Source organism: Procambarus clarkii, chromosome 44 (assembly GCF_040958095.1).
Source record: "Procambarus clarkii isolate CNS0578487 chromosome 44, FALCON_Pclarkii_2.0, whole genome shotgun sequence".
In the NCBI taxonomy this organism is placed as follows: domain Eukaryota; kingdom Metazoa; phylum Arthropoda; class Malacostraca; order Decapoda; family Cambaridae; genus Procambarus; species Procambarus clarkii.
In genome coordinates, this window is record NC_091193.1 from 20,254,278 (window position 1) to 20,277,939 (window position 23,662).

At 41.2% G+C, this 23,662-nt stretch overlaps 1 protein-coding gene across 8 annotated transcripts in view; it reads left to right on the forward strand.

The window, feature by feature from the left end:
* LOC123745290 (serine proteinase stubble) overlaps positions 1-23,662 on the forward strand; it is a 27,221-nt gene continuing 3,559 nt past the window's right edge. Inside the window, exons 1-13 of one of the 8 annotated variants that reach the window (XM_045725673.2) lie at positions 1-261; positions 8,254-8,351; positions 8,914-9,063; positions 9,346-9,481; positions 10,366-10,493; positions 10,761-11,057; positions 14,628-14,732; positions 15,136-15,216; positions 19,485-19,606; positions 20,829-21,057; positions 21,329-21,494; positions 21,925-22,139; positions 23,099-23,304. In XM_045725673.2, coding sequence (XP_045581629.2) covers positions 218-261; positions 8,254-8,351; positions 8,914-9,063; positions 9,346-9,481; positions 10,366-10,493; positions 10,761-11,057; positions 14,628-14,732; positions 15,136-15,216; positions 19,485-19,606; positions 20,829-21,057; positions 21,329-21,494; positions 21,925-22,139; positions 23,099-23,304 — 1,977 coding nt within the window. In that variant the 5' untranslated portion in view covers positions 1-217. Of the gene's footprint in view, positions 262-8,253; positions 8,352-8,913; positions 9,064-9,345; positions 9,482-10,365; positions 10,494-10,760; positions 11,058-11,230; positions 11,279-14,627; positions 14,733-15,135; positions 15,217-19,484; positions 19,607-20,828; positions 21,058-21,328; positions 21,495-21,924; positions 22,140-23,098; positions 23,305-23,662 lie in introns of all 8 variants that reach the window. The other 7 variants (XM_045725674.2, XM_045725678.2, XM_045725675.2 and 4 more) reach the window with 7 other exon arrangements.

Consider the following 23,662-nt stretch of genomic DNA (forward strand, 5'->3'; position numbering starts at 1 on the left):
TAGGTAGATAGAGGCCGGCGGAGGCCAGGAAGACAGCACCAGTCAGTGGCCGGTGTGTGTCGCAGTGAGCCGTGCCCGCACCAGCTCCGTGCCCTAGACCCACACAAGGTCTTCTCTGCTGCCAGGGGTTACTAGCGGTCAAGATCGTCCGCTCACCAAGGACTGCCCCGCTGCAAGAATTAGTGTGTTTGTCGACACGGGGAAACTCTGCCGCAACATGGCTCTCTCGGCCGTGGTGCTGTTCCCTGCTGCTCTTGTCTTGTGAGTACAGAGCGATTTTTGGGGGTCACCAGTTCATTTTTTTTTATTATATATCATTAGTGGTGCGATGTAACTTGAAACCCACGACACCTCCGTACTCTGGTAAAACTTGAATATAGAAAAGCGTTTCTGCTACTGAAATGAACGTTTTTACATTACTATGTACCGAATGCACAGTGAAAGCGTGCTATACAGTGAGTGATAAAGGGTATAATATCCTTTATTCTTATATTTCTACGATATAGCAGCATTATAGTTATGTAGAAAGCTTCATTATATAACATTGTAATGTTTTAATTAAGCTGAATATTGATATTACCTATCTTTGAAGCCTAATATGGAGAGATATGTGGGTCAGCCGATGTCATGTGGCTAGAGGCTGCCCAATGTTACCTGCGGCCTCCCTCGACACATAATTACACGGGCACAGGCATGCCTAACCTCGTATTTTCAAGGTTAATTGGTGTCTGCTTATGCTGTTGTCAGTATGGCGTGTTGTAATATTTTAGTGTCATTATGGCGTTCTAATCAGTATCGTATTTTGTAGTTTGTTGTTGTCAGTATGACGAGGTAATAAGGTAATTATTAAGAGAAAGCGCTAAGCCATCACGACTATATAGCCCTTATGCTCATATCCTTCCCAAGGGAGAATGTGGGAGGGATATGAGGATTTGGATTTGGCATAGGACGGAGGGAAGGAATGGTGCCCAACCGCTTGGACGGTAGGGGGACGATCGCCATCCTGCCAGAAGCAAGATCAATCTATCGTCCGGTCCAGGTCGTTGTCAGTACCGGGTGTTCTGGTCTTCGGCTGTTGTCAGCATAACATATTCAAGTTTGATCCTGCCGTTGTCAACATTGCATATTTTAGTCTGCTGCTGTCAGTATGGCGTGTTCTAGTTTGCTGTTAGTATGACGTGTTGTAGTCTGCTGTTGTTAGTATGACGTGTTGTATTCTGCTGTTGTCAGTATGACGTGTTCTATTTTGTTGTTAGTATGACGTGTTGTAGTCTGCTGTTGTCAGTATGGTGTGTTCTAGTTTGTTCTAGTAATAGAAAGTACTTGCTTTCACAACGATAATTCGGATAAATTCATCTATAAATATAACTTTTTCTGTGCATTTCGTATAAGGTTCAATTATCAACTTTCATTGAAAGACCAAGTCAAAATCTCATTTGCGATGACATGCATGATAATATTGTAGTGATATACTTTCGGAAGTTATTTAGGCCAATATTATACATTATATCGAGGACAACTGAACGGAGAACGGTTTAAAGATGTCGGGTCCCGTTACTCAGAGCCTGTCTGTGTGAGGACCGGCTGTGTGGGGAGAGAGAGAGAGAGAGAGAGAGGGGGGGGGGGGAAGGTTTCTCTAACCTGTTTCTAGATTTTCCACAGCTTAAAACCGGTTGCTGTATGTTTCCCTTAGTGTTTTTTTCTGAGCTATTAGGTTTTAAAACTTTATATGCACGTGATTAAAAAATATAACTAATAGGGTTATTTTTCGTTGGTGCTCATTTCTAGGAATTTAGTAATCCTAGAACTGTATGTTTGGTTATCAAAAGTTATATATTTAGTACTCCAAGAGTTGTGAATTTAATTATCTTAGAGCTGCACCTTTAGTTATTCTAGAAATGCTGGCCTACATCAACTACATAAGAGTTCCTTATGTAGTTGATGGTTCCTTATGTAGTTCATAATATCCTACATAGGATATCATGAAGTGTTTCAAATACGCGGTTGACAAACAATAACAACCTCAACTCACTTAACTATAAAACGCAATATTTTTCGTATGACAATAGATTGTCAGGCAATGCTTATTATGACTCATGATGTGTGTGTGTGGAGTTCCTCTAGCTCCAGGATGTGCGTCACCTTAGTGCCGGCTAGGGCAACTTTCACTGTATACATCATTACAGTCTTGCTTTCTCAACCTAGCGCATGTCTTGCCAACGCTAGCACACCACAACACCTTAACATTTATCTTGCGAATGTAGAACATTCACGAATTTGAATGCAGAAATTAAGTAAAATGTCCCGGGCGGTATACATAAATGGTTGGGTGCGTCTCCTTTGACCTAATGTCTCTGGTAGCCTAGCAGTAAATAGGTACCCAGGAGTTAGGCAACTGCTGTGGGGGTTGCAACCTGGGGAGGGTCAGTAGTTCGACCTACTGTTGAGGAGAGGGGGGGAGGGGACCTCGATATAAGACTAAAGTATATATATATATATATATATATATATATATATATATATATATATATATATATATATATATATATATATATATATATATATATATATATATATATGACAATGTCAGACCACGGAGGAAAAATGAAACAGAAATGAAAAATGACCTTCTGAAGATGTATTTAATATACGAAAGTACTTAAGGAAATTTCCTATTTCATTTTTCCTCCGTGGTCTGACATTGTCACATTCTTAATCACGTGTTTATTTTCGTGATATACACACACATATATATATATATATATATATATATATATATATATATATATATATATATATATATATATATATATTTAAAATATAAGGGTGTACCACCTTCGGCTGGAAGAAGGGGACTCTTAGCCTGGGAGGAAATCACACATAACGCATTATAGTGAATGTTTAGGTCCCCTCCAATACAGTTTCTGTGTGCTTTTCTCCTACCACCCCCCCTTCCTTTTGTCTTTTGTTGTACTTTATTAGATATTTAAAGGTTACAAGATATACATTGGAATAGGATTTAAAGATTATGGATCTCTTGTAGCTCTTCCGCTTCCGGACAGGAACCGAGGACGCAGCAGGCGGTACCTCTCTGGATCGCCACACTAAGGCGCTGAAACAGGAAACTGGCAGCCCTTAGGTCTCTGGTGATGTCAATGAGCCTGGAACCCAATTCTTTTAAACACGCAACAGGGTGACGATTAATGATCATTCAGTTCACGTGGTGTAGATGGCGAGGCTTGAGCGGCGCCAGTGTTGTGGGATACAAGTCACCTCATACACAGGACGGCTCGCCAACGGATTTGAAAGCCTGTCAAACCTTACCCAGTATTTTTTTTATTCAGTTACTGCTCCGCTCCTGTGCCAGGTAAGTCCACTACGGGCTCACCATAGCCCGTGCTACTTGGAACTTTTTGTTTCTAGTAGCGAATCTTAAACAACAACAACCTTACCCAGCCAAGCATAACAGCTTAACCTAAGATAATACAACTAAAGCTAACCATATATACGAAATTGGCAATCAAATGAGAATCTTGTCAAACCTTCCTGTGTATGATTTGACGATACCCCGACCCGTTTAGGTTAGATATTGGACGATATGCAAACTCAAGGAAATATTACCGAATGAATAATTAATTATGAAAAGAAAGCGCCCTGTTAGTATGTAGTGTACAAAGCTATGCTTGTCAGTATTATCGGGGGAATGAATTTGCATTACTTTTTGTGTAAATATAGTTCACGGATAACTTAAATTATGATAATTATATAGGAGAAATCCTATATAGGAGGCTATACGAAGTCTCATACGATCGTCGGTGCGTGTGATTACTGTCGGGTCTTTCACTATGTCTTGGTGATTCACAGGAAGATGTACGAGTGTTGATATAATAAATGACAGGACAAATCCTTGCCTTTTCACTGCAAGGTTTGCAATTCCTGTCAATTATGTCTCGTATTACCTTCTCACCCTTCTTGTATGCCTGAAGGAGTGTATTTTTATAATACACTGCGGTGTTTTCTCTTGGGGGCCGATTTTTCACCCCTAGAGCCTGATAATCCTCAATCAGATGGCAGCCTAGCTTCTTATGATTTCGTCGAATTCTGTATTGCTGTGTGTGTTTATCGTTATCGTTAGTACTTCTTGTACCATAACCATTTTTGTGAAATTAAACAAAATTTCCCACCTTCTCGAAGGTAAAATGTGGGCCAAGTATACAACAGCATTTCCTTTCTGGATTGCGTCACCGAGGCGCTGAAGCAGGAAACTGGTTGCTCTTGGTTTCTCGATTGCCAAATACGTTCCTCGCCATACTGCTTCGGGAATGTATGTGAGCATTAACCCCTGGAGCCAAGGCTCTCAAACCCTATTGGCATGAACCAGCAACAATGTCCATGGCTGCTGTACTTCTTCGTCTTCTGGGTCTCTCCTTTAAAGCAGCTGAACCTTCACCACGTTCATATACTGTACTCTGTACATATATGATATGTGTCAGCCAATGTGGATACACGTATATTCACACCGGCTAAATACCTTCTTACCATCCTGCTAGGGTTGGAAGGTGACTTCATCTTGGACGCATCTGCCTGCGGTCAGATCTGCACACTTGGGGTTCCCTTTCTCTTGGGAAAATTCGTTTTAGCTAGATTTCTCGTAATGATGCCATTGCCTGCCTACTTCATGCTTAGCAATCTTTCCCGCTGCCTTACTATTAATGAGACCACGGAGGCCGTGTTGGTCTGTCGATGCACTTCTGTGTATACACTTGTGGTCGGTGAAGATACTGGCGGCAAGGCAACAATAAGGGCCCGAGGATCGAGGTGGATGCCCATAGAGGAATTAGAGAGACAAGCAACAGAAAATCACCAGCGGTCTCTAGAACTGTTGAAGCAACAATAACCCATTTAACCCAATAAGTCCTTCCTATAAAGTGGATGAATGAGGGAAAGCGTGCCTAAGGCGACAGTACATCGAGTACAAGGTGACAAAAAGAAAAACTACTTTATGATGATAAGGTTCATCCTATGGGGGAAGGGGGGGGGTGGAATTCAGTGCACTGAATGGTTCATAATAAACTATATATTTTGTTTCTGCGAAAATAAAAGTAATTCGTCTTGGTTAGCGTAATTCATAATTACCTACTGCTGACAATAGCGAAGTACACCGGAATTGTGCATGTATATGCCGCGGCGACACACACACACACACACAGAAAGATTCAAGTCAACCAAATACAGGGAAATAGATCACCGGTACAACTTCGGTCCAATATGATGTGAGACTCTAAGTCCATAGGGAGAGAGTGCAAGGAGGTTTCTTAAGGATCTTGTTTCCAGATTCATTGAAACTACAAGAGACACTAGAGCGGCAAGTTTTCTCTCCCAACGCCTCAGTGTGGCGATCCAAAGGGGTAATGCCCGCTGCATCTCGGTTCGTGCCCGGCATCGGAGGAGTTCGAAAGTTCTACAGCCTCTAGGAAAAAACTTCCCTTTGTTTCCTCTTAATGTCCACTTTTTGTAACCGATCAGATATATAACTGTTTAACCTTGTATAATAAAGTGTACAACATAAATAATAAAAAAGGGGGTGGTAAGAGCAGTGAACACTCATACGTATTTAGAGTTATATGGCAAATTTTTCTCTGAATACTTTGTATTCCCTTCTCCGAGGCTACTCATATTTAACCCAGCCAGGATTCGAACCCATGACGTCCTAGATCACCCTTAAACGTACACAATACCGTGACCACGGTATATTGGCTCTCTAACTGTAGAAATGTTGATATAGATTTAGATGTAGCAGAGATGGCAGTTATATTAACTTTGTTGTTGCTACTGTACTGTATCTACAGTGGAAAATGTACAAATATTTCCTGATAAGACAACGATCAAAACGTCCTTAATTTAATTACTGTACTTAGTTTAATTACCTTAGTGAACAGGATGTACTTAAAACCTTCAATAAGGTTAATAAAATAAATGTCCCTGACACAGTCCATTAAAAAGATTAGAAAGATTTTTTTCAGTGTCAGAGTAGTTAACAAATGGAATGCATTAAGTAGTGATGTGGTGGAGGCTGACTCCATACACAGTTTCAAATGTAGATATGATAGAGCCCAGTAGGCTCAGGAATCTGTACACCAGTTAATTGACGGTTGAGAGGCGGGATCAAAAAGCCAAAGCTCAACCCCCCGCAAGCGCAACTAGGTAAGTATGTACACACTAACCCATGAGGGTGTACAGGTACACACTAACCCAGTAGGGCGTAGACATTCGAATTTAAATGTTTATAACACTGCCTGACTAAAAATAGATTTAGCAGTATTCAAGACTCCAAAATAGGCAGCGCGGTTGTCAGTACCAGAACTTCCATGGCTGTTCTCTCGAAGTGCTGGTTCATGACCCGACGAACCAGCTTCCTGGCGATGGAACAGGTCATCAGGAACTGACTGAATCACTTCAGTGCTCCGAGCACCTCGTGAAACTTGAGGCCAAGACTCTCACAGCAACAGGACTTTTTGTACGGAAAGGGGTGTTTCGTGCCGGGATTGTACATGGGCATTATCACTATATCCAGGTTTAGTTGTTGGTGTGTTGGTTGAGAGAGAGAATGGGATGTAGGTTGGTATGTATAGCCGCGTGGGTCGAGTTTGACAGCAGATGGTGGGCAAAGAATAGATGGGGAACGAGGAAGTCAATCAGGGGTAGTTACTGCCCTCCTTCCCACAGATGGATAGGTGGAGGGTGTAGGTGAATTGATGGCATGGGTGTGTGTAGGTGACGCTATATGTTGGCATGGATCTATATTGGTAAAGGTGGTATGTTGTTGAGGGTGTATGGTATATGGGATATGTGATGAAGAGTTAAAAGTGTATGCCAGTGTGCCATAAATATAGGATGGGTACAGATAGTGTAGGCGAGATCCAGCAACAGTAGGTGCAGGGGATTGGATTAGATTGATGTCCATCTAGCCAACTGATGTCCAAAGGATGGGGGGCGGGGGGGAGGGATGAGGGAATTGAAATTCTGGAAGAGGATGGGGTTTGGGAGTGAGGAGGAGTGGGGGGGGGGGATGGATGGAGAGTTCGGTGGCCTGTCCACCATGGGTTGGCATGAGGTGTGTGGGTCGTTTGTTTGGTTTGTGTGGGATTGTTTGGGTGTGTAGGGTTGTCAGTGCGTTGGCTGGATTCTGGACAAGTGGCTGAGCCTGATATTCATTGGCATCATGATGAGGGCTCTGTGGATCTGCTCTGTTCTTACCCTGTCCGCCAGCGACAGGCTCCCCGAAAAGCGGAGTGCTCTGTTTTGGACCCCGTTGGATCTTTAGATACTCGAGGCTAGGCTTTATGATCATCCTGTACAGGTGGAGCTTGGCGTGGGATATGGGGCCAGTCTGAAGCGGAATAGCCTCGCCAGGGACCCCTTGGCCATCGTTGTCTTCTCAGAGACGTACCGAGTGGAGTTGAGTAGTCTGTTGAAGTTGTACCCGAGGACTGTGTTGGAATTTGAGATGGCTATGGGTTCATCCCTGATCTACACCGACCTTCATTTTCGATTGTGTATGTCATGCAACCGATCATGCGTATCTAAATCTTGTCTGGAATAGTGGTGACGCGGGGGTTTGGCCAGATATGGTGGGGGTCGACGCCCTGGATCACCCCCCCCCCCACCCCACCAACACCCTAATCTATCTCCTCCTTCACTCACCCTCCCCCTCTTCCCAGCCACGTCACAACCATTGTGTAATAGACATTCACATGTACTATATTTACATATAACTTGATGTTAATACATACGTACACACCAAATGTCATCCCTGATCATAACAGGGCGAAAACAGGACCTATTAACAATAAATAAACAATAGATTACTGTATGTGAAGCCTCGAATAGTGTCACTTAGACTAGTTGAAAGATACAAAACGTCTCCTTGTTTACGAACTTTCGTACACAGCAGCGTGCTGCCACAGTATGGTACGTAACGGACTACAGAGTATATATATGATAGATGTAATATCAAGCCAAGAGATAGATATAAATCCACCTGAGTGGATTAACATGTGTCATCTCTCACACTGACGTCATGTCTGTCTCCCTAGTAACATTACTTTAGAAACATATGTCTCACCCTAGTAACGTATCATCATAGTAACACGTGTCACCCTAGTGCCATCAAGTAAGATGTACCACCCTAGTGCCATCTAGTAACAGGTGTCACGCTAGTAACATTACTGTAGTAAGATGTTTCGCCTGCAGGGTGTGGAGCGGCCTGGTGGAAGCGCTGCCGCAGGTGCCAGCTGACCTTGGACTCCACCCTGAGGGTCCCAAAGGTCCCCCACAACACAGCTCCAGACGTGAGTCATTCCTCCAGGATCAGTGTGCTGGTGCACATCCTTCCTTCATGTTATACTTGGGTGGGAGTGCTTGGTATACTACTTCCTTCATGTTATACTTGGGTGGAGTGCTTGGTATACTACTTCCTTCATGTTATACTTGGGTGGGAGTGCTTGCTATACCACTTCCTTCACGTTAAACTTCATGTTAAATGAAGTTTATGGATACGAAGTGACGAACCAGAGAGAGAGAGAGTGAGTGTGAGAGAGTGAGGGGGGGGGGGGGCACGAGGAGTGGAGGGATACAAAGCTTCATACAACTAAGGAACGCTAATTGTAAACTCGATAGACTTGACGTTCATGAAGAGTCCACTAGCTTCTCTTGACCACGAATGCAAAGATTTCTTTATGAAGTTCTGCATGGAAGACGCTGATTGATTAGCTCTTGGCTGGCACAGACCACTTGTACGATACATGTTCTTATCATGTGTGTGTGTGGGTATGCTCGTATAACAACAATGAGTGCATTAACTCTACTCATTTCATGAATGTGATGGACGGCGTCCCCTTCTCTTCCCACCAGCAGTGCTGTTAAATCCTTTCAACATCTTAGGCAACCCCTTGTGTGAATACAAAGGTCTGTCAGGCACTTGTTACGGAGAGGTGGAGTGCCTGGCCCTCGCTGGCAGATTCGGGAACTTCTGCTCTGGTCTGCGGGGACTCTGCTGTCTCTGTGAGTAACCCTTCATGTTGTTATTACCTTCTTAAGCCTTCATTCATATTTTGTTAAGTCTGCATATTTTTAACTGTGCTTACAGACACAATTGAACTTGATTTGACGTAAGGCACTCGGTTAACAGTTTATTCTTTGATATAACTATGTATATATTAGTTGATAAATGGTACTTCCTGAGGATGGTTGATACATGCTGCTTGTAGTGGATGGTTTTGTTGGTGGCTACGACCATAATAAAGTTGCTGCTGGTTCTAACAAATATATATTATGTTTTCTCAGTCGATCGGACATGTGGGCAGAGGACGTCGCAGAAGGTCGCTTACTTCAAAAACATCCAATTCCCACTGACAGACCAGGCCGGAAACTCTTGCTCCTTCCAGATCATCAAACACTCTGACGAATACTGCGGCCTCAGGTAGGTTCCTCACCCTCACCATTCTGAATATTGACCAAGACACCCATGAGGTACAGTGGTAAACTGTAGCCCAGTCCTCGTAAACAATGGCCTCGTTAAACCAGTCGCTAAACCGCCTTGAATGAAATGACATGAAAAACCAGTCCTCAGGCTATGGTCCACTAGACTGCAACACTCGTCAATTTGAACGTTCTGCGTACTCAAAATCGTACTTTTATCATATATTAAGTATTCATGTTATATGTTATAATTTCGTGTACAGTTACGCAAAATTAAGTTAGGTTAGGTGTTTAGTTTCTGTTGGCAGTTATTTGTATTTGTAGTACGTGGGGTTACCTGTAAGTAAGGTTGTAGTACTAGGTTACTCTGGGTTAAGATTAGTTTGTTTAACTCATGTTATGGTTACTTTAGGTTAGGTTTCATTACATTTGATTACGTTAATACAGTTAATACAGTATGTATTGTTGGTGATAATGTGAAATGTGGAATTCGAAAGCTTTTTAAGTTTACCCGAGAATTCTATTTGCAGAAACTCTTGATTTCTTCAAAGAAAATGTTTTCGGCACACACTTTTTATATTTTAAACCAACAACTTATAATGCATTAAAGTTAGAACTTGGGAATAATCTTTGTTTAGGACAAAGGTTCACTTGCCAGCTTACAAGTAAATTATTACTGGAACCGTAAATGCTTTCAGATCATCACAAATATCTAGATAACTATCCAGGTGGTTTGAAGTGGGGGGGAGGGTGTCTAATGGTAATTTATTTGGTCTGAGGACTGGCTCTACAGTAAGAAATTGTACCTACTAATTACTATACGAATGGACTTATTCAGCACAGTTACAGCTACTGTATTTTCATTGTTTTATATTGTATTTGCAGCGTAGAGATGGAGGAAGCCAACTTGCCGACTAGGAAGTTCGGACAGTGCACTGACGTCATATATCACGTGACCGGTATAGAAAACAACAGACTGGAGCCCAAGTGTGGCCTCCTCACCGGGAAGAAATGTAAGTATGGGCATACACACCGGGCATACACACATACACCGGGGACAGGATGTGGATGAAGACATATCTGCCGTGCATACACGCACATGGTCACAAGTATAAGCTACAAGATATACACACTTGCACATTGATTCATACACCTATACACACTCCTGTACATGTAAACATGTTGCTGGATATCTTACATATGTTATTAATATATTAATACTATATGTAATATTAAATTACCGAGGCAGTAATACAAACCAAACCTTTCCTTCCGGACAGTCGTGTATGAATTCAGAGTGGCGGAGTTGATGATCCACGTCAACTCCACCGCCCCGGTCAACGCCATGTGGAACATGAAGGTGACACAGGTGCCGTGCAGCGAGTACACGGGTACCGAAGGCGGTGGTGGCACCAGTGGAGGCATTGTCGATATTGGCGATGTTGTCAGTGGTGGTTCCGGTGGTGGTTCCGGTGGTGGTTCCGGTGGTGGCTCCGGTGGTGGCTTCGGTGGTGGCTCCGGTGGTGGCTCCGGTGGTGGCTCCGGCAGTGGAGGTTCTGGGATTACCGCCACTACAGGTAGGTGCGGCCCAGGAGCCTGGATCAGTTATTGATAGTGCTTAAAAACAATTGGATATACAGTGTGGTGGTGGTGATGGGGGATGATATGGAGTTATTTAATAAGTGACCAGAACACTTTGAGGGTCTCACCAGTAATCCAACCCTCTCATTCTAAACCCTCAACCAACAAGAACATAAGACCACAGCAACACTTCAGCAGGCCTACCGGCCCAGGCGAGGTAAGGTCCTGTATACACACTGACCACGGTTTAAACCGTGTGGCTGTTCACCCTCCTTTACTGACAGCTTCACCGCTTCCTCGCCCCGTAACACATGATCACGTAACGCCAGCAGCGCTGTGAGAGGCTTGTATAGGGGCCCTTTGCGTAGCACACAGCGTATATACGCTTTTATTTTTCTTACATATTGTCTGCAGTAAATGTGCTTCAGTAGCCACATGTTTGCCTGTACTTTGTTCTAACTCTTATTTGGTTTGATCTGAATCTACTGGTGCTCGTTCTGTCTTGATTTAATGGTTCCACCACCCTGTTTGTGTAATTGATGTTTGTCATCAATTTGTTCACTTGATGATGGTATTCCTCGTTCATCTCAAGAGAGCATGTTACCGCTCCTCTCTTTTAAGAGATCATGTCACCTCTTAAAAGAGAGAAGCTCACTGCTCTTATTACATCTTCTTAAGGAAGGTACCTGATGCTGAGATTAACTTGTTGTCCACCTTTCTATGCTTTTTAGAGAATATATTGCCACTCTGTTGTATGGTACTAAACTTTGTGACCACTGTGTAGTATGGTACTAAACTTTGTGACCACTGTATAGTATGGTACTAAACTTTGTGACCACTGTGTAGTATGGTACTAAACTTTGTGACCACTGTATAGTATTGTACTAAACTTTGTGACCACTGTGTAGTATGGTACTAAACTTTGTGACCACTGTATAGTATGGTACTAAACTTTGTGACCACTGTATAGTATGGTACTAAACTTTGTGACCACTGTGTAGTATGGTACTAAACTTTGTGACCACTGTGAGTAGTCACAAATATAATATCAATATTATATTTGTGACTACTATAAATATAATCAATATTATATTTATTTATAATATATATTATTATTCACACACACACACACACACACTGCGGTCGTGAATTTAACTTCATTACGCCCAGATCTATTTTACAGTCGTATTTACTAATGCATTAATGTATCAACATTACTGATCTTATATAAAGCAACACTTTATTTTTCACACACCCAAGTCTGTTAAGGTCCTCCTACATTTGTATGCATTTAAAATTACTCAATTTTAGTGCTATCTGTAAATTTAACAGTTTAGGTATGGACAACGTGAATGTTTGTGAGCCGCTATGGTACGTCATATTTTTTCCATTGGGAAATTTGGCGTCGAAATGCGATGAATTAAATCCAGAAGACAAGTTTCATTATACACAGGCACAGACTGCATGAATGGCAAAGGTCCCAGATATATATATATATATATATATATATATATATATATATATATATATATATATATATATATATATATATACAAAATTCCTGATAATTTTTTCATTTATTAGAGTTTAAGTTTTTATACATTTTAATAAACTTTTTTAAAGCATCATTTAAACTTTAATTTTACAAGTGCAGCTATCTCATTTCCTGTCGAGGCTGTTCATTATACTACTTCATTATACTATACTTCCACATTATACTTCATATAGGCTTATACTGCTCCACAGTCAGCCCTTGGAGAACCTCATTCATCAATTTCTCAGTGATTGCAGTAATGTCCAAATATTCCAGCCCATCCTGTTAAAATTATAATAATTATACCAACTGTTTGCTCACACGTACATAAATGGACTGTTGGAACCACACAAGTTAATTTTTTGTGTTATTGAATTAACCCAAATTGTATTGTAAACAAAACTGGAAATGTAACTATTGAACCTAACCTCACCTGTCCAAGAATCCTAGGCATATTATAGTACATATATGTATTATACTAGGCTTAAGAATGTTTTAAGTTTGGTATGTAGAATATTTTTTTCCGAGCCCTCTACAAAAGGTGAAATTTGTAAGAATTTTCAGTCTTTTTTTGTGTTGTGTCATATGTTCTGTCATGTTAGGAGGATGTGGCCATATGTCTTCCACATTAGTCGTGAGGCTGCAGCTCACAACATAATATATTTATTTGTAATCTCTGTTTCTCCTGCTTATGTTGATAAGTTATCGCTGTCCTTACTTCCCTCTGGTGCAGTGGTCAGCGCTGGAAGGTTCCGGGTTCGATTCCCAGGCACAACGAGACGTTTGAGCACGTTTGCTTACACTTAATACCTCTGTTGTTCACCTAGCAGTAAATAAGTAGTCAGGGAGAGAGAGAGAGAGAGAGCATGAGTAAGCGAGGGACTGAGAAAGTAGTGTGGAGTGAGAGGAGGAGGAGGCTACGTCCCTGGTACTCACTGTTGTATCGTCCAAGAGTCGCGCAGTGAAACACACGCTATATAAGGCTCCACTGTAGTTTACCCACGGGTTTACTAGTTTTAAAGTTAGGTTCTGTAGACTCACTTTGGTTTCCCTTTACTGTAAACAGCCGCTTCTTATACAACCTTGACTTTTCCATCCCGGACCTCCAATACAGTCCGTTGACATAATTACAGTGCTATATAATCATTATTGCCTGGTACTTGACTTTCACTTTCTGATTCCTAATGTTGGAAATCGCCAACATCGTTTCCTCCAGTACAGAGGCAAACAGTGGAACTGTTCTGTATATATATATATATATATATATATATATATATATATATATATATATATATATATATATATATATATATATATATATATATATATACATATATATATATATATATATATATATATTGTAGGAGGCTCTGACCATATAACTGACCTGGGAGAACCATTAATTAAGCTACATTTACTTTACCTTTGACTGCCTTCGTTGACCTTCTGTTGTCCTCTGTAACCGATTACCACAGATACAAATACAGTACAGTGAACCCTGTATACTCAGAGCACCCACGGTACTAAACCCAGGTGGTTGGACTACAACAACGTGATTGATCACTGGAACATGGTGACCAATCACTTCCCATGTTAATTACCTGCACACCCAAATTTTGCGAAATAATATGTAATTACATAATAATATAACTGAATATTTAAATTTAAAAAAATACAGAAAACTCACATTTTAAAATATAGAAAACTAATTCAAGAGTTGTTTTAATTGTATTGAAGTCTACAATAAGTACTTCTCACAATATCTTATGCAGGAATCACATTAAAACTCTAATAATATAATATATATATATATTATATAATAATATAATTTTTATTTATAAAATATACATAAGAACACTATACAGTTGTTAATAGTAGGCACACACATTGTATATTATATAATGCCACTTATACGCAAAGCGTTTCCGGCAGACTGAGAAGCAAGTGAAATATCTCAAAATAAAATTGTCAATTTTTGTAACATTTTGCTGCTGGTACGGGAGGCGTACAGTGTAATACATGTTCCGTACAGGATCCAATACGGGAAGGGTTCGTGTTGGCAAGCGCTCGCTCTGTATGGGACGTGTACATGACAAGTGCCCAGTACGGGTCCTAAACAGCGCGCGGCAACCCTCAGGTAAGCGCTGGCATCTACGATATTTTCAGATGATGGGAGTGCAGTTGAGTACGTGTTCTTGGTGCCAGATATGGTAGTCGGAGTCTGCACGGTACAGGTCAGCACGCAGCTCCATATGTCGCTTTGTTTAAGTCAGTGTAAATTTGCAGTGGTCGTAGGTGGTCTGAGTATTGGCAGTCTTTCCCTTTAGTGCAATATTGCTTGTATTGCACTAAACAAACCTGTACAATAACTGTTTGAAGTATTTTTCGTAAGACACTTAACTGACACGAGAGCTGTATCATAGCTGAAGCCATACACATGACCAGACTAACGTCGTCTTGACTATCTATATTATATGACGCCTCGCTCCCTCTGAAGGCATGTTGACTGTCCATCATGTAGTCTCCCCTATGTATTTCAGACTCACTCAAGCTGATGAGGAATATTGAGGCCCTTGGCTTTGGAGTCGCAATGCTAAATTGGATTAAGGCATGGTTATCAGGTAGGAAATAGACAGCATAAATGGAGTTCAAACTAGATGGGGAACAATCATAAGAACACAAGCAAAACAAACGCTGCAATATCCTACTGACCAAGTTGAGATAATGTTCATCTCCACTATAACTCCCTTATTACATCAATACTTACTTTAAAATTTAAGATAAACTATCGTAATCTGCTATAACCTGTCCTCACATCAGTATCTGCTTCAAGGTCTTCTCTTTTCATCTCCTTCGCTATGTTGGAGATGCTATCGGCATATGTATAATAGACCTTACGACTCTTCTTAGTTCCTCTGTCTTGAATTTCCTGTTGAGTTCACTGGTAGGTTAGGGAAGGATGAGGGGAAGTTGAGGTGAAGTGGATGTATAGGAAGAGGAAGATAAAGCATAAGTGGAGGTAGCAGGGGTAAAACATTACATCCTGAGTGTTAGAGGAAGCCTGTCAGGCTGTCCAAGCATCTCTAGCCAACTAGACCATCTCAAGATGCACCCCACAACAGTCGACAACTTCCCAGGCACCTATTTACTGCTAGGTGAAGAGAGACACTGGATGTAAGGAAACGTGCCCAAAAGTCTCACCCTGCCGGGAATCGAACCAAAATTGATTAATTGTAAACCGGCTGCGTTAACCAGTAAAGCTTTAGTGCCCCACAGGAGAGCCATCTAAGGACAGTAGTCACCAACTACTGAAGGGGGACCTCAGAAATTGGTTCACAGTATAATTAGCACACACGAGACAATGGCATATTATTACTTGATTGAAAATTGAGTGTAGAACAGTTGTTAGCTCTGTCCTGACCTTCATTATTAACGCAGCCTTATCATGCCTGTGTTCTGGGATCTTTAACCTTTGTTAATAAGTCTGATCGACCGATAACCCAAGCCTTAGTCCTTGGAACTTTCTTATTAACAAAGCCTCTGCATGTCTCTTAACATTTTGATATTAACTATTTAAGTGAATAGCAGTTAAAAGCTTAAACTTTAAGATTTAAATTTAGTAACGTACAGCTTACAATTTGAGTGTACGTCACATGTGTTTGCAAAAGAAAAATAAATTTTGATGATGAGACAGACTAAATATAGTGTGAATATATAGTGTAAGAATAACGAGAAAAATAGCATCGCAATATAATTTTGATACGAATATGAATAGAAAATATTATTTTAGATCAACAGATAAAGGGGGCTAGACTAGATCTCTGCCTAGCAGTTTTGGTTCTATATCTGGATAAAGAGAGTACTGAGTTCTAAAATAACTACAGTATATAACATTTCTATAAATTTGTCTGACGTTATCACTCAATTTTACCTTGACCCGGAAAGGCTCCATCTAGGACTATATTATGCACTTCTGGTCGCAGCAATAATGTAACTTGTCTTCTCAAATAATACACCGCACTTTTACTATAATCCACAACGAACAAAATAGTCTTGAAATATGAAAAGTGTCTTCACAAACATTCACGTTTTCTATACGTGGGTTGGTTAGGTGTGGCGAGTGGCTGGGTTCCCATGTTTTAGTACCTTGGTTTTCGTCCGTTGTGGCAACAAAAGAGGATGGGTTGAATCACACAGAAAAGAATAACTAAATTAATCTCGATTAGGTACTTACCTTATGAAGATCAACTAAAAAAGCTAAATTTACATTCTAAGGCCATATGAGTAAGGGCCAACATGATTTAAGTGTACGACTATCTAAAAGGAAGATGAATTTACTTGGGATTCTGAAAATATAAACTCTAGATTGAAAAGGCACGGGGCCTTTAGTAGTTACTTTATTCTTTGTTATATTATATAAATTAAAATAAATATATTAAAGAAAGCTAAAGAAACAACTTGAATAATGGGCAGTACGTCACTCTTGCTAAAGTGGTGTTTGAATCTTGGTAAATAGGCTGAGAGAGTAGTGCATGGCTGCAACTTGCAGCACAGAGCTGGTGCTTGGCTGCAACGCTCTAATAAAATATCCCCTTTGATGCCAAAAGTGTCCATAGCTTCCAAAACATGCTGTATAAAACAATTTAGCTTCTATTTTAAGGGCAAGACTGAATTGCTTGCCGCTTAACGGCACGCGCCTCGCAAACTCCTATGTCCTACAATCCTGTAAATATGTAGGCATGCTGGTGGTCGTAATTGTGGTAGATATTATTAGCATGTTAACAGTGATATGGTGTGTTGGGGTTGGTATTTGTGCGATGGTGTTCCGGGTCTCGTGGAATCGCGACTAACCGACAAAGCTCGTTCCCTGATTGTCAAAATCGCATATATCTTAAGGGTATGTTATGTTGGGTGAGATTAGGTTAGTTATAATGTGGCGTATCTGTGTTAATATGGATATACGGTGTTAAGTTTTTGTTTAATGGGTGCGCGGGAGACGTGATGTTGGGTTGATTCATGTCATATTGTTAAATAGTGTTGATGATGATATTAGGCTTTTTGCATTGACGTATTGTCGATAATATGGATGTTGACATGGTTGCTGGTGGTGATTTGAGTATGGATAGACTTATTCAGGTGTCTCTTGTTGATATCAGTGGCAATTGGTGTTGTTAGTATTGATATCGGTGTGTTGGTGATATTTATCTATGGTGCTGATATCAGTGGCTCTGAATGATGCGCGCATTCCTCTGAATGTACAGTCAGGTTAAGCACAGTTGGGTCTGGCCAATAATTGTATGATGACCTCATGAGCACAGACCTCCCCAAGGTCAGAAAGAACACTACAATAGGGCTTCTGGCCCAAAGGAGGTAGGTCCTATTAAAATCTTACATATACTTTTATATACATGTTATATACATAACGAATATATGCCTTGCATATGCCTTACATGTCTTACATATGCCTTACATATACCTTACATATGCCTTACATATACCTTGCATGTCTTGCATATGCCTTACATATTCCTATTAGTTAAACATTTTGTTTTACTATTCCTAGGAACTAGTTTACTTTTTTAACTGCAGCTCCCACTTGTGCAAATTTCAGTGATTGGTGGATTCTGATTCCAAGGTCCTTTTCTTCATCAATCTGCTGGAAGCTAATGTTGTTGATTTGGTAGTTGTGTCGTGCATTGTTATGCCCCACATGCAAAGGCTTCCATTTTTCGATATTAATTTAAAAAACATTTGCCAATCTTCCGACCATTTGTGGCGTTGATCTCTTGGTAAGGACTCAATATCATTTTGACTTTCTACTTTACCAAAGATCTTACTGTCATCTGCAAATTTGATGATGTGGTTTGTAATATTCTCATCTGTGTCATTGATGTGTATGACAAAAAAGGATTGGCCCAAAAATGGAGTTTTGTGGTACTCCACTCACCATATTTCTCCAGTCAGATTAATTCCCGTTTAGGACGACCCTTTGCTTTGTTTTAACCATTGTTTTATCCAGTCTAATATTCTACCATTTATTCCGTGTGCTTGTAATTTTAATTCTAGTCTTTCATGAAGTACCTTATCAAGAGCTCATGTATTACTGGGAGTCCCTTGTCTGAACAGCTGGTTACCGTTTCCGAAAAATGTGAGCAGGTTTGTAAGGCAGGATTTATTTTTAACAAAGCCACGTTGCGTCGATTTTATTAGATTGTTCAATGTCAATAATTCCCTCCCTTAGTATTCTCTCCATGAGCCTGCAGGTATGTGAGGTCAAGCTGATCGTATATACATATACCTTTGACCTGTCCATGTGGAAGCCACTAGATATGATGGCCCTTCAGGTAAATATACCATTTCCCATCACTAGGAAGATATTTAAGATATCGTTGTAGAGCCTATGTAAGATATGTGTAAGAGGGTCCTGTAGCACAATAGTCAGCGTAGGCGGAACACAACCGAGAGGCCCCAGGTTCAGTTCCCAGGGCCACGTTTGGGCACATTGTCTTTCATTTGATGCCCTGTTCACATATCAGTAAATAGATACCTTGGGGTTAGTCAACTGTTGTGGGTTGCAGCCTGGGGATGTTCAGCATAGTTTGCTTTGGAAGTCCTCGATATGCCAAACATTTTCTATTCACGGAAATGGAAAACTATTTAAATTCTGTTGGTGTTATTAATATATAGTGTTAATATTGTTATGTTGTAAATATTTGCTTTTAATAATATCGTGTTCTTTTTATGTTGCATTGTTGATATATTATGCTTGGCCGACATTGGTGGGTTGTTGATATTGACACACAGAAAGTGTATAACGTATAACTGGTATGTGCTTGTGTCCCCGACAAAATGTATTATTAATAACAGTGTTGCTCTTGGTGTATTACAGCCCTCCCACCCCTTCCTGGCCTGCCGCCCCTCCCCGGCCTGCCACCCCTCACCGGCCTGGCACCCGCCACCCATCCCGTCTGTGGCTTGAAGGGACCCGCCTTCAACCAGGGATCTCGAGGCGTATGTATTAAACAAGCTATCTCTGCAACTTTGCCCTGGGTTCAACCTTGACGATGAGCGGACGTCTGGACACCACCTCAGCTGGGAAGCCGCCGGAATACGTTCTGCTTTCGCGATTTTGGATTTGATACTGCTATTTGGCATCACTATTCATTGGCTCAGATTGTACGACTCCTGGCGCACATATCGCCTTGGGTCACAGGATAGTTGATAGATTTTGAACGTTTTCTGGCTGGTTTTCCCGGCGGGGTGACGGTGTCCAGCACCAGCTTGGCCGAGAGGTGCCGGGAGTTGGTGGGTCTTGGTGGGCTCCTCGTGTGCCCTCAGCCGTGGTGGGCTCCTGGTGTGCCCTCAGCTGTGGTGGGCGGCTGGCTTCAGCTCTGCCGAAAGGCACTGGCTGACATTTGCGTTTTAGTTGGGGGCAGAGTTCTTGGTTTTGCTACCCAGTGTTCACTGTGTGTGGGGGGGGGGGGGGGCGGGGCCGGTGCTTGTCACCCTGAGGGACTCCTGGGGCTTCCCAATCATCTGCCCGTCTGTGCGTTTATTTGCCGCGAGGCATATTAATTTCCGGTGATAAGCGTCATCAGTTTCGTGATTAGGCTTCGTGATTAACCCTTCACGGGTAGGCCGGGGCACATGCGTTCCCAGGATCATCGTCGCCCCTAAATCACTCGCTGCCTTGCCTTGATTAGCTAAGATTTAATACTATAGCGCGTCCATCTCTGTATCGCTCTTAACAAATAGAGTACCAAGATAATTTATATTATTTTTGGGCTGAAGGAATTTGTATCTGAATTGAGTGTTTAGTTAAAACTAATTATGAAGTTAGCGAGTCTGTATGTATCCTCAACATTCTGACTCACGCATTTATATAAACATATTTGATGAACTTAATTAAATTGTCTTGTTGAGTTGACAAATGCCTGTATCGATTTTTCAATTAATTGAAAGTTAATTTTTGTAATCTTTTTTATTTTTTTTATATACAGTATATTTATAACAGACAAAAGCTACAATTTAATTAATAGTGGTAAACTAATAAAAAGAGTAAAATCTCACAATGCCACTAACACTCACAATAAAAAGTTTAAAAAGTTAAAAATTGTTTTAACTTTTAACTTAAATTTATATATAAAAAAAAGTCATTTTACTCTCCTGATAACCAGGATACATTTTTGCAACGATAAACTACATTCTCTCAATGGAAATGTGCATCTTTCAGACGTCATCGTCTGGCATACGTCTTGGGTCCAACAGCTTGAGTAGCAAGAGTGTGGGTCGCAGGCCAAGACCAGGTGGAGAGGTGTCTCCAGACACCACCCTTGATGAGCAGCACCTGGGGGAAGGTGTGGAGAGGCAGGAGAATGTTTCTAATTCTGTTGGAACCAGAGGAATTATTAACACTAGGGCATGGGGTGGCCCAGACCTCTCCGATACACTTTTTGCACATTGTGAGTTTATTCTAAAACTTGGTTGGTGTTTATCATTTTTTTTCTTTATATTCCGATTCATTTGTTCGATATTATAAGCGATGTCATATTTAATACGTACAAATATCTCTTACACCACGTTCAATATAAGTGTAGATTAACTACAATAATCAATGACTTCTATGTACTGTATATGAAATTTGTCCAACAGAGTAAACAGTTTTCTTGAATCATTTACAATTTTTTTCCTCCGTGATAATTTGCTTTATCTTGGTTGTCTTGACGTGAACAGATGCAGGAGAACGGAGCGTCTTCTCCAACCGCATCACCTTCGGTCAGGTGGCCGGGATCCGCGAGTTTCCCTGGATGGTGGCGATGACGGCCAATGGCAGGTTCCACTGTGGTGGCTCCATCATTGGTGATTACTGGGTCCTCACTGCTGCCCACTGCGTCACCTCGTAAGTACTGCTGCCCACTGAGTCACCCCTTGAACAGCCACTAGCGCCCATAGAGTTTCGGGCAAGTCCTTAATCTTAATTTTCACACACACATATCCCCAGGAAGCAGCCCGTAGCAGCTGTCTAACTTCCAGGTACCTATTTAATGCTAGGTAACAGGGGCATCAGGGTGAAAGAAGCTCTGCCAATTTGTTTCCGCCTTCTGCCAGGGATCGAACCCGGACCCTTAGGACTGCGAACCCCGAGCGCTGTCAACTCAGCCGTCAGGCTGAGTTGACAGCGAGGCAACAGGGCCTCACCTGTTGCCTCGCATGAACTAGTATAGACCTGTGGTTTTTCCCTATTCTTATGTTCTGTATGTTTGTAAACAATACTTGAGCCTTCTCACGACCACAGTATAACAGTATAATCCAGTTTCTTTTCTCCTTAGGTACAAAACTGACCCTGGGGCACTCAGCTTGTCACTTGGTGACTGGGATCTGTCCACTCAGAATGACGGGCCAAGTATATCAGCGAAGATATCCAAGATCACTGTCCATCCAGACTACTCCCGCACCACCCTGCAGAATGACCTCGCTGTAGTCAAGCTCTCCTCGCGGCTCACATTCTCGCAGGATGTTCTTTCTATATGTTTACCTGCGACAAGTGAGTCTCCATAGTCTCCACCCATTTGCACTTTTCTACAGCATTTTCAGAAGATGCACGTGATGTGTTTGGATTGTTTAAATGAGGTGCAAAATAACAATTCATATCACAGTGATGTACATCTTCGGCTCTCAGAAGAGGGACCTGGGTTAAATCCGTGAGCATAACAGAAACAGTTGGGCACATTTCCTTTCACCTGATGCCTCTGTTCACCTTGCAGTTAAAAATTAAATACTCAGAAGTTAGGCAACTGTTGTGGGTTGCATCCTGGGTAAGTCAGTAGTTGACCTAAGAGTAGCTTGATAAGCCTGAGTACATTTTTTGTACTTTTTACCAAAAGGACCATACTTATTTTTGTTAAAGTCCTCTTGTGGTTTCACATAGCCTTCCATTATATTTATCAACCTTGTCATTTTTGCATTGTTACTAAACATTTAGAAGAGAGAATCTATCCCCTCTGAAATGTCATTCACATAGTAGGTGGGTGAGAGGGATGAGTTAGCTAGTGGATGAGTCTAGTTGATGGGTGAGGGATGAATTAGCTAGTGGGCAGATGAGAGAGTAATGAGCAAGTGGGTTGGCGAGAGAGGGAAATGAGTGAGATGTAAGAGCATATGGGTGGGTGAGAGGTACGAATGAGTAAGTGGGAGGGTTCAGAGGAATAAATGGATAAGCAAGTTGGTGAGTGGGTGGGTGAGATAGATGAATGAGCGAGTGGGTGAGGGGATAAATTAGCAAGTGGGTTTGTGAGGGATGAATGAGTGGTGAGAGGGGTGATTGAGTGAGAGTGGGTGGGGCAAGAAAACTGACAGCCTAGAAGAGTATATGAAGTGCTATGCTGTTTATGTAGCAGTGTTAAATGTGCTAATGCAGTAGCCTTTATTGGATAATACTCATCACTGTTATACTATTTGTATTTATTGTCTTAATCATCTTTATACTCTCTGTATGTGAAACAGATTATGATTTGGAGGACAAGCAGGCAACTGTAGCAGGCTGGGGCAGGAATGAGGATGGTAACCTCCAGAGTCAACTTCACCACCTCCAAGCTAAGGTTGTGTCCAACAAGCTCTGTGATGAACGCTGGAATACTAAAGGTTCCCCAACAGGCTTCATTGTCCCTTCCATGCTCTGTATGGACTCAACAAATGGAGACTCATGTAATGTAAGTTAAATACTGTAAACTGTAGTTAACTACATATATTTTGGATATGTATGTATGCAAAATAATGTTGTAGTTAACATGTGTGTTCATATATATTATCACCTCCATGATACTTTATCAAAGACTGTCTCCTTATTTCCTATCTTTCTCTTTGCTTCTGTTCTGTACATATAGTAGCTTCCCAATTCAGTCAATAGTTTTACATTATTATATGCTTGCTGGAGTCATCCTTACTAATTTAGCAAAATTTAATTTCTCATGGCAATTGGCAAGTTATTCATTTATGTGATGCCCAAACTAGTATTTTGGAAAATTAAATACAGTACATTTAAGTTGCCGCTTTAATTGTTTTTAGCAT